Source organism: Tyto alba, unplaced genomic scaffold (assembly GCF_018691265.1).
Source record: "Tyto alba isolate M040663 unplaced genomic scaffold, T.alba_DEE_v4.0 Super-Scaffold_3, whole genome shotgun sequence".
NCBI classification, from domain to species: Eukaryota; Metazoa; Chordata; class Aves; order Strigiformes; family Tytonidae; genus Tyto; species Tyto alba.
Window position 1 is genome coordinate 12,780,410 of NW_024881304.1, and position 16,014 is coordinate 12,796,423.

The following is a 16,014-nucleotide window of genomic DNA, read 5'->3' on the forward strand; positions in this document are numbered from 1 at the left end:
ATATATTGTGGTTATAACCTGTTACGAATTTATATCTGGTAATATATATTGTGGACATTAATGCAACATATTCTTATATGCAGAGCAGGGAAGCACTCATTATTTTATAAATGAAAAATTTTGATTTGTAAGGACATGTGGAATGTATGCCGACAGAAAAGGAGGAGAAAACAGCCCACTTGAGGCTACTCAAATGCCTGACCCAAGTGCTCTTACCACTCTTGGACATGGAAGTGACATTGCAGAGAGCAACAGGGCTACTGACGGTCATAGAGAACACTCAGTTAGGAACTGTTGGGGGCACAGATCAGTTTAAAACATTTTGTGAACACATTCTTCCATTTAGATTCCATCCTCTCGGTGTGGTTCTATCACACAGCACTATAACGATTCATTATGCTATAAATTATTTCAAGAGCAAAGACTAGGACTGTGCATTGAAATGCACAGAGCAACCATGAAAATCTCAAAATCTGTCAACAAATGAAGCTCATTTAGAAGAAACTGAATACAAAGGGCAGCTATGATACCACACAGTGTAGAGCAGCAGGGAATTGGTGCTATGGCATGAACTTGAAAGTAACTGTCAATTTAGCATTTCTCATGATTGAAAGCCATACAAACCCTGGAGTCTCGAGGCCAAACAGAGCTGTCTGCCTGGGACGGGAATCCAACACGATCACATTGTTACCAGGTTCAGTCTGCAGCTCACTGGGAAAATGTTCAGAGAGGCACCAGCACACTATGTCTGGGTAAAGGAAGGGAACGAATTAAGGTGGAGATTACATCTTGTCTTTTTAACATAACCCCAGGTTTTGCTTGGCTAGATAGCTAACTTAATAAAGAAACCAGTGGCAAAGTTGAAAACTAGAAAATTCATCTAAGTGGAACATACTAAAATACTACCAAAACAGGCATTAAAATTGTCATTTTTTTCCCCTCTATATGGCTGGGAAGGAATCACTCTCCATCTGCTTCTATGATTAAGAGGGGATGACGGCACCATCCAGAAAATACAGCCAGAGATGTTCATTGCTATTGTAAAGTCAGTATTTCTGCCCATTTATCTTTCTTACCACACAGATGTAAAGTTCTAGGTGGTTCAGCTGCCTGTTTTAGTCACCCAAAAACTTAAGATCTATCAAGAAGTCATATTTAATACGTTAGTATTGCTATACTGCTGCCAACTTAATTGACTGTGTTACTCCACATTATCTGAACATAAACTAGCAGAAAGGCATGGCATTTTTAAAGAAAAGCCATCCATCCCCTCCTTTGCTAGAACAAATTCAGCCACTTCTCAAAGCAACAACAGGCCAAGACAGATCCCAAGTCTTTGAAGATATTGATTCATAGACTACTGCCTCAAGGACTTTTTTTACTTGTAACACCCTTCAATAAAACTTGCACCATTTTTTTTTCTGTAAAGCAAACTGTCAGCTTCTGGGTTGCAAACACTCGGTTTCCCACATTTCATTCACTTTATTGTAGGCAAGAGGCTTTGTCCTACTGAAGCAGGGCTGGGAATGCTTTGGTTGTCATTCTAATTCACTACCAGTTGCAAGAGGAAAACCACTGTTCTTCCAAAACAAAAGGTAAAAAATACTTTGTAGTTTCTGGATAAGCAAGTTAAAATTAGACTATAAAAGTTTTACTGCAATGGCACCCATTTACACTACCAAAAGTACCAAGGATTTGAATCTAGGCTGCCATTACACATGCACTGATATTTTATTTAAAATTCTTTCCATAGCACTGCTAAGTACATTTGATCTCTTTGACAGTTTCTCGGCAATACTTTTTCATTAGAGTCATTATCTAAAAATCTTTTAATTTTTGTTTTAATGCACATAAACTTATTATGAAGCTGACTTAAATACTGCTAAAGCCACTTGGAATAAGGAACTCAAATGTACTAATCTCCACAAATTCTACCTTCTGAATACAACTTTTTCAATTGCAGATCGGGTGAAATAAAGATGACTATGAGCACATAGGTATTCTTGGTCAGTAATGGAAAGCTACTTTTACCTTTCCCTAGTAAAGATTTCACCTTAAACAAGCCAACAGGGATCTTCAATCTGCATTTAGTAATTAGATTTGTTTAGATGTTCATTTCACAAAAGAATCACAGGCTGTGAGTGAAATGAATAATCTTTCAAACTGAATATACTGGCAGTGTTTTTGTTTAACAGTGAATTTTCTGGACCTCAAATCCAGAATTTTCATCACATATCTATCACGTGATGAAAATTTGTAAAAGAACCCAGAAATTGCAAAGTCTTTAATGTGACAGATACATTATCCAGAAGATGTATTTCTGAAAAATTTGCTCTTCTGCAACCCGGAAAAAGGCAAAGAAATCAAGTTCCTGGGAAGGCGAGATTAGAGTCACAACCAAGTCATTGGACTAACTATGATATAACTCATTTTAAATTGTTTCCACTTAGCTTCACCCTTGGGTTTTGCTATGAGACACAACCCTTTTTGATATTTGTTACCGATTCTCAGTTCAAATTAGATTAAACCATAACAGCAAAGTCTGAGAGACCCTGTCTAGGAAGACTTAGAAAAAAACTATTACATGATATACTTGAAAAATAAATAATATTCCACTGCTTTGGAGAATCTCAGCATGGGAAGATCAGAGCTGTCATCTGCTAGAACAGAGATAAATTAACATGGCTCTGTCAAAGAGCCCAATATAGGACATTGTATTAGGTACAGTCTCAGGACATCTTAATAGCTTCTTGCTCTCCTAGAAGCTTATAGGCTCAGCCCAAATTCCACACACATAATTCTTCATCCTACATAACGAGGCGATTGTCGCATCATTGACAAATGCAGAATAAAAAATTCAGGCTTTGGTTATGAAATATGCTAAGTGAGAATCAAAAATGATTAAACCCAAGCAACATGAGAGAACTGATTTACTTTGCATTCATGAAATGTTAAGTCATTTACATAGCAAGTGCAGAAACATCTCTAACAACTATGCTAACATCTTCCCTTAAAAATCTCCAAACCTGTCCTTGGTCTCCCTACCCATACGCTCTCATGTGAAAAGAATTGAGGCTGGAGTCTAAGTACTGGCAGAGAGGAAAAGGTGAAGCGTGTGAAGGAGAAAATAAGACCAGACATCACAGAACATCAGTAGTTTAACCAACAAAAATATTGCTGTTGTATAGTGATCTGTGGGCAGTATCTGTTTACTAAATAAACTCAAGACATACAGAAATATCTGTTTGTTGATTTAATGGCTTTCACTGTTGTGAAGAACTATATTTTAATGTTAGAGCATACTTGCATCTGACTGTGCTGCTGTTAGGTTCTAAAGTTACGTAGGAAAAAAAAAAAAAAAAGTAACACTCATATTTTTCAAAGTATAGCATGAAATCTTCCTTTCAGCAAAAGCAGCCATGTCATTCTGGGACAACCTCTGCAACAAAGCAACCCTATTTATACACTGCCTTAAAAGCACTGGAAAGTTAATTTAGCAGCTGTACCTGTGACTCCAGCTGTGCCCAAGCTTACAAGCACAGCAGTACCCAGGGATGCTCCTGTGCCCTGGGCCATGACTGTCTGTACTATTAAGCTGTTAGAAGGGTCCCTGCCACAATTATGTCCTGTGCCAACTATCATTTTCCCATGCAATCCCAGGCACAGTTTGTGAGTTGGCACTGTTTCCAGTCCTATGGGAATGTTTTGTAGGTTAAGAGACTTTTAATGGTATGAATGTGGGTCATTCTGTACCACCTGGCCTCAGTGCCCAAAACGTTCACAGGCACATTTACTAGCACAGAGGTAAGCTCTAATACAATATTAACTGCAAAGTAAACATTGTTTCCTCTGGGTTTTTTTTTTTTGCCTTTTCTCCCCACAAAAGTTCTCAAGACACTTCACAGCACTGAAAACCAATAAGATTTTTTTAAATAAATTCTGAGTTTGTTCAATGAAAGCTGTTTCCAGTATTTATCTCTTGGAACGTCCTAGAAATTCAAGCTAAATAAACAAAAGCTTGTATCATTCAAAGTGCTCTGATAAATAGCTGCTGAAAACTTCAATGCTTCTGATTTGGAGAGCTTACAGAAGCAAAGGCATTTATATTCTGAAGCTACATTTGTAAATTGTTCAAGCATCATACCATGACAACAATCTTATAGGATAAAATAATCTTTAATAACAGGGAGAGTAAATCTATATTCATGCTTCTTGCTTCTAACAAGCATCAAAGCTGACTGTCCATGTGACTCAATATCAGTCTCTAAGTACTAGATTTAGAGCTGTAATGCTACAAACCCTTAACATAGGTGACCAACTTGCCATAGACAGGCTGCCTCACATAACTACTACTCATTCATTTCCTGTATCCCAGTCCTTTGTTATACTCTTTATGGACATATCTTACATTTTAATAGACCATATTATTGTCAGTAGTGCTCTGTAGAAATCTGCCCAGGAGCAATTTCCAGGATCGCATCATATTTGGCCACATTAAACTGAGTAAAACTATTCTAGATGGAGAAAGTTTCCAAATCCAGCATTCTCTAGATGGACTGAACTACAGCTCAAGAGAATAATGAAGGAATACCTCTGAGCATACATGAGCAACAGAAATAGGCAACGTGTATGTGGACAGACAAACACCACAAGAATGGTAGAAGTCATTGGGTTCACTTCAGATTGGTAAACAGATGCAGAGGAGTGACATGATGTTCACTAAATCACTTGGTGGCTTTGGCAGAACCCAAATCCCTAGCAAGTGTCCTGTCCTGTTGGCCACGCTGCTCCCCAGGGCACTGCCTCCCTCCTTAGCACCCTCCTTCAGGACACATCATCTCCTCCAGACCACGGCCCAAACATACAGCTGGATTCAACCTTGACTGAAATGAGATCTAAATTTCTCCTCAGCTAAATTTCAGATTCTGGAAACTAGGCTAGTTCAGGGCTTTCAGTAGCACTGTTGTTCCTGGAGAACAGAAACATCTCCTTACAATAGAGGCAGCTACAGAAAAATCAAATGGCTTTTTTGCAGCCTACCCATGAAAAGAATTGAACCACAGCAACAAAGAGAAGAACTTATTACCATGGTTATTGCTGCTATTTCTAGACAATGTGAATGGGCTTTTTAGGCTTTCATGAGAGAATTTACAGACTCTGGGGCAAGCACACTGTTAGTAATTGCAGTTGCATTCTGCCACTTGAGTATTTTTGGCAATTGAACTGTCAAAAACCATTTGATAGAAAAATGTCTCCACATCATTATTGCCAGCAAGGAGGATATTATGTGCCAAAGTATGAAGTGAAAAGTACTTATGCTTTTACAATTGAATCTTCTGCAGCTCACAGATTTCAAACCCCAATCCCGTACCTGGCCCTTTGTAGGACTAAGCTTTGAGGTTGTCACATGTGCTACCAGGTCCTTCAAAGGGCTTTTTGGTTCTACACAGCAAAATATCAGCGTTCTTCATTCAAATCCAACTGCTGTCTTATCTGCCCTCCCAACAATGAAGTACAATATTTCTTATATACCACAGCCTTTCTCAGCAGGTCATTGCAGTCTCTGTTCTCTCCTGTTTAGATCTCTTCCTATCTCTCAGAAAACGTTTTAGTTTTCAAAAATATGGCTCTCAGTGAAGCCATAGGAGTTGCATGATGTTCAACATGTCTGAAAACTGGATTACTAAAAAACAGGCTCTGGAAACACACTGGAAAATTCTAAGCTGCAAAATTAGAAACTAAGTAAAATCAGATGAATTTTACAGTCTTCCAGGATTCTTTTCAGATTTCAGTGTGTGTCCTTTTTCTTATGATCCTTACTAAAACAAATTATTTACTTTTTCTTTTTTAATTTAAAATGCAATAATTCCAACTGACTGAAGTTTCCTCAGCATGAACATTCAAGATGTTCCTCAGCATTTAGGTACTAGCTCTTTTCAATTTAGAAGTGTCTAATTACATTGGAACCATACGCATATTTGTAAAGATTTATGAATCAACAGATCTCCACTTTGAGTAACTGGTTCTAATCACAAAGAAACTGTCCATCTTCATTTTACATACTGTTTGTTCAGTCCTTTCACTTCAGTCTTGCTTAATTTCTCATCTGCTGTCTAGCTTGTGGACTAACAACAATTTTCTTTTAATGAGTGTGTGCATTCAGCAGTGAATTGTAAGAATTGTAATCAACCAGAAACGCATCCATTTCCATGTTTACTTTTGCAAGGTTGCAGATGGGGAACATAGGTGTTTCAATGGCTTGCTTATGCTACCAACTATTCATGTTTTGTCTAATGAAAATAATGCAAAAGAAAAATAGCGATTTTGCCAACTTAAAATTAAAATGCATATATTATCCTTTAAATAAAGTACCAATATTCTTTTGAATAAGATAGACGAAACAATGGCTGGTTTTGTACTTACACACACTAGGAATTTGGGAAAGCAAGTGATACTAATATAAAATGAAAAGATATTCAAGATTTAAATGCTTCCAAGAAAGGATATCTAGCCACAGGTGAATACACCTGTCACTGCATTGCACATTACAACTTCTATCCATTTTCTGCTGACAGTGATTGAATGTAAGGTCTCTGGCAGTAACTTTCTAAGCCAAGGAACTCTAGTTGTTCATTTAAGGATATTTTAAACCAGAAAGGTTTTAATACTGCCTTTATTGATCGCTGAGGATAACACACAGTTCTTCCAAAGGAAAGATGTTGTCTTGTTGCCAGTGGGATGAACAACTCTACTGTTTTGCCTTATCAGAGGATAATTTTTGCTAGAGGAAATGGATAAATGAACCAGGACATTTAGATTTGTTAGTTCTGCCTCAGAATTCTTCTATACAGTTAATCTCCTTCAGCTTTAGTAAAATGGAGATAATACTATTTCCTCCCGATTTTGGAGGCAGATCTGCTCACTACTGATGCACTGCACGTTCGGCACAGCCGTGCTCCAGCCCTGCTCGGTGGTGAGACACGTCTAGGACAGGCCACAGTGCCACCTCCACCACCAACAGCCAACCCCCCATCCCTACTCCTGCCTAAAATCGGGGTATATTTGCTTGAGAGCTCTACTCCACCATCTCCTACAGATGCTTTCAACAAACAAAAGATGTCATCTGCAAATTCCAGAGTAAGGAATGCTGCTGATTTTGACTGGCCATCATTGAAGCATATGCCTGCACTGATTTGGTTGTGTGGTTGGAGAGGAGTGTGGCACTTGGCTGAAAGTTTAAAGCAGCCCGAGAACCTTAAGTGAAATCAAATATTAAAATACGCTACAAGGATGGTTAAACATCTAAGGGTATATACAGAAACATGCAACACAGACATACAATTCATGTATACATGGATACAATTAAGTTTGGGTTCTGGAAAACTAAAAAGACAAAATTAAAATACACAGTGTTAACTGAAAACTCTAACAAGATTATATTTTAAGCAGCAATGGTTTGAATTAAAATACGTAATTCACAGTTTCTTCCTAATCCATTTCAAAGTGAAATATAAATCAACAGAAATATTTCATTCCACCATATATTTCTGTTTCTCAGAAAAAAAATACACTTTATACCTCCCTTCTTCATGGCTTTGCAGAGCTGTAGGGCTCAAAATCACCCATTGCCAGCTTACAGGCTTTGCTTAGGCCTATGCTAAGCACCTTCAAAACCAGACTGTAAATCACGGTAAGTTTAAAACTGGAATAGAAAATAATTTGCATATAAAAGCAAGGTATCTTCTGCACATTTCAGGCCTTAAACTGCAAGTTTGGATGTTGCATTGGAATTTTTTCAAACTCAGATGAAATTATGTCTTTGTTATGAAATTTGATCTTTTCCCAACCTGAATTTGTTAACTCAAAGGCCAACACATGCAAAGTAGTACAAGCTAAATTTTAGGCTTATTCCTCATCCTTAAAAACCTCTCTTAATTCACCTGCAAACATCAGAGACCAGCATCATCTCTTGGGTTTTATCTTGAGTTAGTTACCTTGGAAAATACACAGCCAAAGAGTGCTGGACATACAGAGGGCAATATTTGACTTAAAATCAGGACTATCGTGCCAAGAGCTCCCACTGAAGTTCTCTTCTCTAAGGACTGTGATTCCTACCTGACCATTTCTAAATGTTTATTATAGGAGTCCCAATTTTTTAAAGATCTTCACAGAAATTCTCTATAAACCAAATGACAATTAAGCCCCATTAAACCCCCCTAACTCTCTCTCATTCTATGCTCATCGTAAGATGCATAGCAATTATCAAGTTATGTTTCATGTAGTCCTGAAAAGAAAAAATGGCCAGATCTTTTCAATAATTTTATTAAGAGCTCTCCAGACTGACACACAGTCAATTTTTTTCCTTTATCAAAACAAGATTTGCTATTCGCTGTTACCAACCTCCAGAAAATGATGGGCAAGACAGAATTGCTACTTTCCTATGCTTGCAGATGGCATGTGGGGCTAATGTTGTGCAACCCTAGGCATGCTTGAAAGATAAACTGCAATTTTTAATGCACTGCCATCAGGTTTTCACTGAATATCCTCCTCAGACTCTGGAAACAAATGACTCTTTGTTTGGGAGCCTTGTGATCAATTGGGATGGCTGTTCTGTGGCTATTTCAGCTACGCTGGCTGTATGCTTTGCTGAGTACATGGCTTTGAAGAAAAGACATCTATAACTAAGGAGAAATAGCTGATTAAGTGCCCTCTCCCAAACTAGCATGCCATTATTTATCTTGATAAACAGCCTCTCCAAGGAGGGAGAAACAAGCCAGTCACACTTCCAGTGCACAGCTCTCGCAAGGCTGGGCTCAGCGCCGTGCCTGCACCTCTGGACCCTGCTCCTGGCTGCCATCTCATATTGTTCCTCACCCACAGCCTCTGACAATGAAGCCAAGAGTCGACACAGCCCATCATGTCAGACCACTGCTGTGCATCCTGCCACCTTAGCTAGGTGTGAGAAAAGAGGTTACAAATTGCCTAAATGACATCAGCTTCTCTTAATTGCATTCAGCCAGTAGACAAAGTCCAAAATCTGATGAAGAACATATACAGCTTACCTGAAAAATGTAATTTCTGTATCTCAGCTCTGTCTTTCTGGCCAGATACCTGGAAACTCTTCTCTAAGGGGCATGCAGCTGCCACCAGTGGAGCTGGCTAAACTTTCTGGCAGCACTGATGGGAGAGAAAATGAACCACAGGCAGTGGTCCAAGAAACCTCTGACAGCATTCTCCTCCCTGGACAGTCTCATGCTGGTGCTTTCCCCAAACTTGGTGCAAGGCACAACCAAGCACACGTATAGACCAGCAGCACTGACTCTGGCTCATGACATCTCTACCACTCCACTATCAGAAATGCTGTTAAAACAGAAGAGACCCCACTTAAAAGAAGGCTGCTCAAGAGATATTGGATCTGCTTTTCTTACACTTTTCAGGTGTCAGTTTCTGCCTCTTTCTGGCTCAGGTATCTTTGGAGAAACCACTTGTGCCATGCTGCCCACAGGCGTTACAGAGGCTCACAAGCAATTCAGCAGTGTCATCTGCACAAGCCCAGCCAGGGCACAGCCCTCCCAGCTGTGGCGTGAAGGGCAGCAGTCACCACAAAGGTGTCTTCCATTCCCTGTCATGTACAAACCACGCTAATTAGGCAGAGCTGCAGCCCACAGTGAGCAGACCCCTAGGTATACCCTATGTGGGGCATAAACAGTATCTTCTGCCATTTCCAGCCATCAGTGAGGGTGTGCTACACTTCGTGCTCTGTTTAGGGATCACTGTGTCCAGCAGAGCAGAAGAGTGTGAATGATACTTATTTTATGACATCTTCTTCTTCCTCCCAGTTATTTATCTTGTCAGACTTGAGGCCAATTACTAACAAAATCTTTGACATGACAAATGTGCCATAGACTGTCACTCCTTCAAGTAGCAAACTAGCATGCAAGGACAGGGCATTCAGCAGGAAAAAGCAGCCCCTGCTCTTGGCTCTGTATTGTCAAGAACAGCAGCCAAACAGAGCAGACCCACTCTGCAAAAATCACATTATAGCAGTTAGTTTCCAGCCAGCCCACTAAAGCTAACTCGAATTACTAACTCTTTTAATGACTAATTAACCTCTAAGCTGAACAGCTCAGCAAAGAGGCCTGATTTGGTGCACACAAAACCACCAGAAAAACCAGTAAGGCCCAATATATTCTAGTACCTCAAGCATCAACTGTAATGTTATGCCTTTAAGTCACAGAACAAGGTATGAAAAGACAACTGTTAGCAGAAGAAACTGGGTTTAACTTCCTACATCATTTACTGCAAGTGACAGTAATGAAACTACTAAAAGCTGCATATCCAGACAGCTACCATAGCTCTGCTGCTAAGCCACAGTCACAAATTTAAGACTAGTATCAAGTCATCCAGATGACACCCACCATAAAACGTTTAGCTCCTGGCATAGGAGAAAGCAAGCTACAGTACTTTTTGAAAATGGAGATTGATGTTATGCCCAATGGAGGGAGCATGGGGAGACTGGTGAGTGCTTTAGAGAAATCCCATACTTTACTTCTGAAAAACTGTTTGCAAAACAATTTAAATTCTTCCCTCCTTGCTTTCAGCATGAGCAAAGATGGCAGGACATGGCTTCACACATCAATCAAGCTGAATTGGCAGTGAGAAATTCAGATCTTGCTTTCCAACCCTCCCTGTTGTGTTAAAACACAGCATTAGATCAAAGTTTTCAGTCCATACTCCATGTAGCCCCATGGTATGAAAGAAAACCAGCTCACTGCTACTGAGCTCCTCTGCTGTGCAGGATTTATATTTCCACTCAAAAACTTTTAGGCATCCATAAATCAAGAGAGATCGGGAGTAAAAAATCCCTGAGTTAGACCAATCCTCTAGTGTTTGTTAAATTAACTTCCAATTTCTCAGCCACTAGACTAATTCAGAGACTGCCATCAAAAACACTATTTCATTTATCTGTGTCTTGCTTCAGATTTTCTTAATGTACTTAACTACAATCTCTCACACACACAATGTGGTTTGGATAAATCCTGTAATCTAATCAATCAGCTAATTCCAGTGCAAGCCAAGGGGGGGGGAGCTGAGAAAAAAACAAATACTAAAACTTTTCATTACATATTTCTGTCAAAAATAAATCACCACCTAATGGATTGCTAAATTCATGCACAAGTAAATTACCAGAAGATAATTAAGAATTAATAGCCTTCTGCAACGAGAGGTTGCTATTCATAATGAGCTGACTAAGAGACTACAAAAAAAGGTTTTTTCTGTAAAATAAATTGAAATACAAATGCTTCTACACCACATTGTGTATGAAAAACTAATAAAGAATATCAGAAATTAAATCATATTTACTCATTCTTTCCATGGCATATGAGAATTTTAAGTAAACTGTAGCCTTATTTCCATATTTGTTTGCACTGCAACATTACAACTTTGTTGTTGTTAGCCTCAGCCACAAACACTGAATAAATCTCTAATGCCAAAGAACGGCTTCAGCAGTTTCTCATTATAAACCTGTTATCTCAGTATCCAAGATGAGTCTGTACATGGAAAGAAGTGTAAATCCTGCCCATACACACCATGCAAAATCCTGTCTAATAGGTTTAAAGATGAACACGTAGATACACACAAAACATAGAGCATAACTAGTGCCATTTCATATTAAATATATTATGAAGAAGCTTGCTAACATACCTTTAAAGTTAGTTGTGTCAGGGTACCTCCGCAGGCCAGGATCATACATCCAAGACCTTCACACCACACAGCAACGCTGGTTAAGGCCTCCAGTACCCAGGCAGCTGTTCTGCATCAGCAAATAGTGGTAACACTGCCAACACCTCTATGAACTGCTTTTGCTTATACAGGTTGAAGTATGTTTAGCAAGGTACTGCATCTCAAGAAGTTATAGTCTCTTGGAAAATGCAAAATAAATCAGCTCAGCTTAAACAACATCTCCTTTGCAACAGCCTGGCACTGCCCCACACAGTCAGTTACAGGGTCTCACCCACAGGTCAGTAACTTCTTAAGCACCACCAACTTCATCCTCTGCGGACACCTGAAGACAGCTTAAGGGTGGAAACCTCCATGAGCCTAAAGTGACCTGGACAGAGCGGCTGCCAAAAGCATCAGTCCCTTTTTTTGCACCTTCCAGGATCCTGCGATCCTTCCTTGCCTTGGCACTTGCAACTGCACAAGGACACCAAAGCAGCGGTGCAAGAGATAACAGTAATAAGCCAAAGAGATTAATTCTCAGTCAGATCAAGAAACATAACCCACTTTCTCTATGGTCAAAAGAGAGGCAGGACTACCCTTTTAAAAATCACATTCAAACACAGAAGCACAGTCATGCTTCTGGGTGCCAACATTCTCTAATACAAGACTGACCTTAAAACAGTCTTGAAGAAACTTTCAGACACTATAGTATTATATTCATTTACACTATACAGCAATGTTCTCAGAAACAGACTCATTCTTTTCTCCATAATGCTGCAAGTCAGAGAAAACATTAACTTGCATTTACAGAAGACAGAGCTTTAATGTTGTGTTTTACCCTGCGAAAGCTTCAGACGTGTGACCTTTCAGACCAAGACCAAGGAACAAGAGAAGTTAAAAATATGAGCTTTAAGAAGTAGGAAATTTTTTTTTTTCCTCCTGATTTTACTGGAAAACCATCAATATTGGATGAACTCTTTTAGATGTACTGTGCCCAGAGCCACAGAATACCAAATGCTACAGTAGCTATGCTTCAAAGAGAATATTCTGTCATAAACTGAGTTTTAGCAAGGCCAGCTCCCAGTCAGAGTGCTGCCAAGAGTCTTGCCAAAAAAACACACCCACAAAGGCCATGCTTCATTATTTTGTGACAAATACTGGTACTCCACAAGCCAGCGTTCATAAGGCAAAAGTACAAGATTGCATTAAATGGCACAGGACACAGCAAATACAAAAGCAGTAACAATGAGAGAAAAAGACTCATTTGGTGTTGCTAGTGGTAAGGGATGGTTTTTATCCATAATTTGGCACTTTTCTTAGAAAATGCTTGCATGTGGCTGTGGAGAGCCCAGCAGCATATTTATGAAGGAAAAAAAAGTATAATATTCACTTCAGATCTGTGATAGTATCCACTGGACCATAAGCTTGTGGAGAAGTCAGAGACTGCATGCAGCACAGACAACAATGCTGTCTGAATTCAGTAACTAGATCCAGAACCAGAATTGGAAAGGCAATTCTTATTAATAGAACAATACAAAACTTCCTATCGTACAAAATTATGGGGGGCAGGAGCAGGAGGAATTTCAAAACTTTCCCCTTTTCTGTGTAATCTGAGATTTCTGGTTTCTATCCTTGTAAAATAGGCTTATGTGTGCATCAATGCACTGTTGCTCTGGTAAATCAGCCTTAAAGAAAACTGTCTCCAAACAAAGAGCAGCAAAGAGAAAACGCTACCCAGTGTCAGTAAGCACAAAGCATGCTCTGTCTGCCTGGGCCCAGCGAAATGTTAAGGGCATTGAGAAAGAGATGTGGTTTTGCTCACCTCTACCTATTTACCTGAAGCAGATTACTTCATTGATTCACTTTAGGAACGGTTCTTTAAATCACTATTTAAACCACAGAAATTAAGACTTCCTTTGTCTCTACAATTTATCTGCAGTCCAGAGAACAGCCAAGTTATTGCAGCCCACCACACTGACCGCCCAGAACAGCACATTGCGGTGTTGTAAACTTCATAGCTTACCCTGGAAGTTTTCTCATTTCTTCTATAGCAAATGGCCAGACATTATCTTCCACAAGAAAGTTCTGAGATAATTTTCTAGGAAATCTAGTTGGTCCAAACAGCTGCATTATGCTTCCTGTAAATTCATGTCTCCTACTCTTGCCTAGTTAGATGAAGCAATCGATTGTTTGCATCTTCCTTCCCATCTATCTCCCACAACAATACAACAAAACTGTCAAATAAGATTTATTGCCATAAAATTGTAAGAGCAATTCCAATCAGTGCTTACTATGGAAATGTTAAAAGCGCAATTCCGCTTCTCCCTTTATGTTTTGCATGGTGGTCCAGTGAGCAGCATGTAAGGGTGGACCTCTGCAGAGCAGCTCTTTACTCCAAGCTTTGCCCTGGCCACCTGGGTGATCCCCAGAAAGTTACTGTGCTTTAACGTCCTTGAGTATCCTTGTCTGAAATAGTGATACTCTTTCCTGAGCACACTGAGATTTACTGATTATTTGTTGGGTTTATTTTGCCTTTCGCTCTATTATTTCACTGATGCTTATGATGAACCAAAACACAAGACATGCAGAATGAGTCGGAGAATCCCCTCTTATTCCTCACCTCCTTCATGCCTACAAATTTCTAAACAAATGCCACCAAGGATTTTTGTGTTGGAGTGTTGTTAGTGGGGTTTTGTGCAAATAGAAGCTAGACACAATTGCACAAAAAGTTTACAATCAATACATGAATTTGCATTTTAGTGACAATACAAGCTTGCTTCAGTTGCTTCAACTGATCCTACTGCCATGCAGCTGAATTACCTAGAAGACAGTTGTGACTTAGTTTCATGAGACATCCTGTGGTATCCATCTATACATACACTTCTAACTTGAAACAGCTTCCTAATGTACCATAAATCTAAAATCCAATTTTCTAGCAGTATTTTTAAATATCTACTGGTATATAAACATACTCTTAAGTAGTCTTTTGAAAAAGGATGGAAAGCTAACAACAATACTAACATAAATTTAATGTATCGGTGTACTAAGGATTCCCACAAAGCTTTCTTCAGAACTGATATCATGCTGCTACTACACCCTCCACCCCAGTGCCTTAAACACATAATCCCCTCAGTTGGGCTACACACCTTGCCCTGGTGAGATGGAAGATCATGGTCCACAAGCACGCAGCCAAATGCACAACAGTGAAAGTGAGGAAATTTCAGGGATGAAATCACAATGTCAGTAGAGACTACCTTGAGACCTTTAAAAAACCTGTCATGTGAATTTATCTTCTTGAATTTTCCAGAGTCCAAAGTAAACAATCAGCTGTATTTCCAAGCCATGCCAGTATGTTTCCCATGAGGTCACCATATGAGCTAACCAGTAAGGGTAAAACATTTTCATGTCCTGGAGTTCCTCATAAGCCATTTCTATGAATCCACCTCTAGAACAAAAAGTCAATATGCAGTTGGTTTTCTGCCCACTGCACCCCTCATCACTCATTTGATATTTACTTTATTTTTAATTAAAAAGAAATATAGTCCCTTCAAGGGCACTAAAACAGAGCAACTGTTTAGAAAAATCAATATAGGCAGTGTTGTGGCTCCCTATAGAAAGCTTAATTGTTGACAGCAGATCTGTAGCAAAACAGACAAGAGTATGAAGAGATCCCCAGTGCTTCAGCACAACCGACTCCAGGCACCCCAGCAATAACTGCATTGAGTTGCACCGTTTCTGGTGGCCTTTGATCCAGCCCTGTAAGCTCTCCCACTGAAGAGCCCAGCTCGAGGAAGTTATGAGAGTTTGTTGGTCACTGTACAGCGATAAGAGACCGAAACACTCCTGTAAGAAGCTGGAAGCATGGAGGACTGCATTGATTGTAAATCTGGCTGGCCAGGACCTCCAGGTGGAGAGAGTAAGGAAGAGAGAAGCGACAAACAAACATCACTGTTAGCTGACACTTCCCAGCCCTTTCACGTGGGCTCCTCTCAAGAGTCCAACAGTGCCTTCTTACTAGGCATGAAAATTTGGCTGATTCAGGGGCAAAGGAGTGGCTAAAAAGCCCCTGTTATTCATGACATAGATGTGAGAGAGACACTTTTTTGCTAGAATGGCTAGATCGATCCATTTGGCTCAATGTAAATGAAACTCCTAAATGAAGACAACTTCAGGGTTGTTTTAGGTATTTGACTTCAAGGAAAACATGTAGCTAAGCCTCAAAATTCAGTGCAAGGGTATTCACATTTTGCTGCTTCATGTTTAGACTCGGATCAAGTTCCTCAGATTTGT

At 39.5% G+C, this 16,014-nt stretch overlaps 1 protein-coding gene across 26 annotated transcripts in view; it reads right to left on the reverse strand.

Moving 5' to 3' along the window:
- The window catches only part of MAGI1 (membrane associated guanylate kinase, WW and PDZ domain containing 1), a 357,611-nt gene that overhangs the window by 196,325 nt on the left and 145,272 nt on the right, over positions 1-16,014 (reverse strand). Inside the window, exon 1 of one of the 26 annotated variants that reach the window (XM_042799310.1) lies at positions 11,707-11,789. The exons of the other annotated variants lie outside the window; for them this stretch is intronic. Within the exon in view, the coding sequence (XP_042655244.1) occupies positions 11,707-11,755 (49 nt within the window). The 5' untranslated portion in view covers positions 11,756-11,789. Of the gene's footprint in view, positions 1-11,706; positions 11,790-16,014 lie in introns of those variants that run through there. 26 annotated transcript variants of the gene reach the window in all.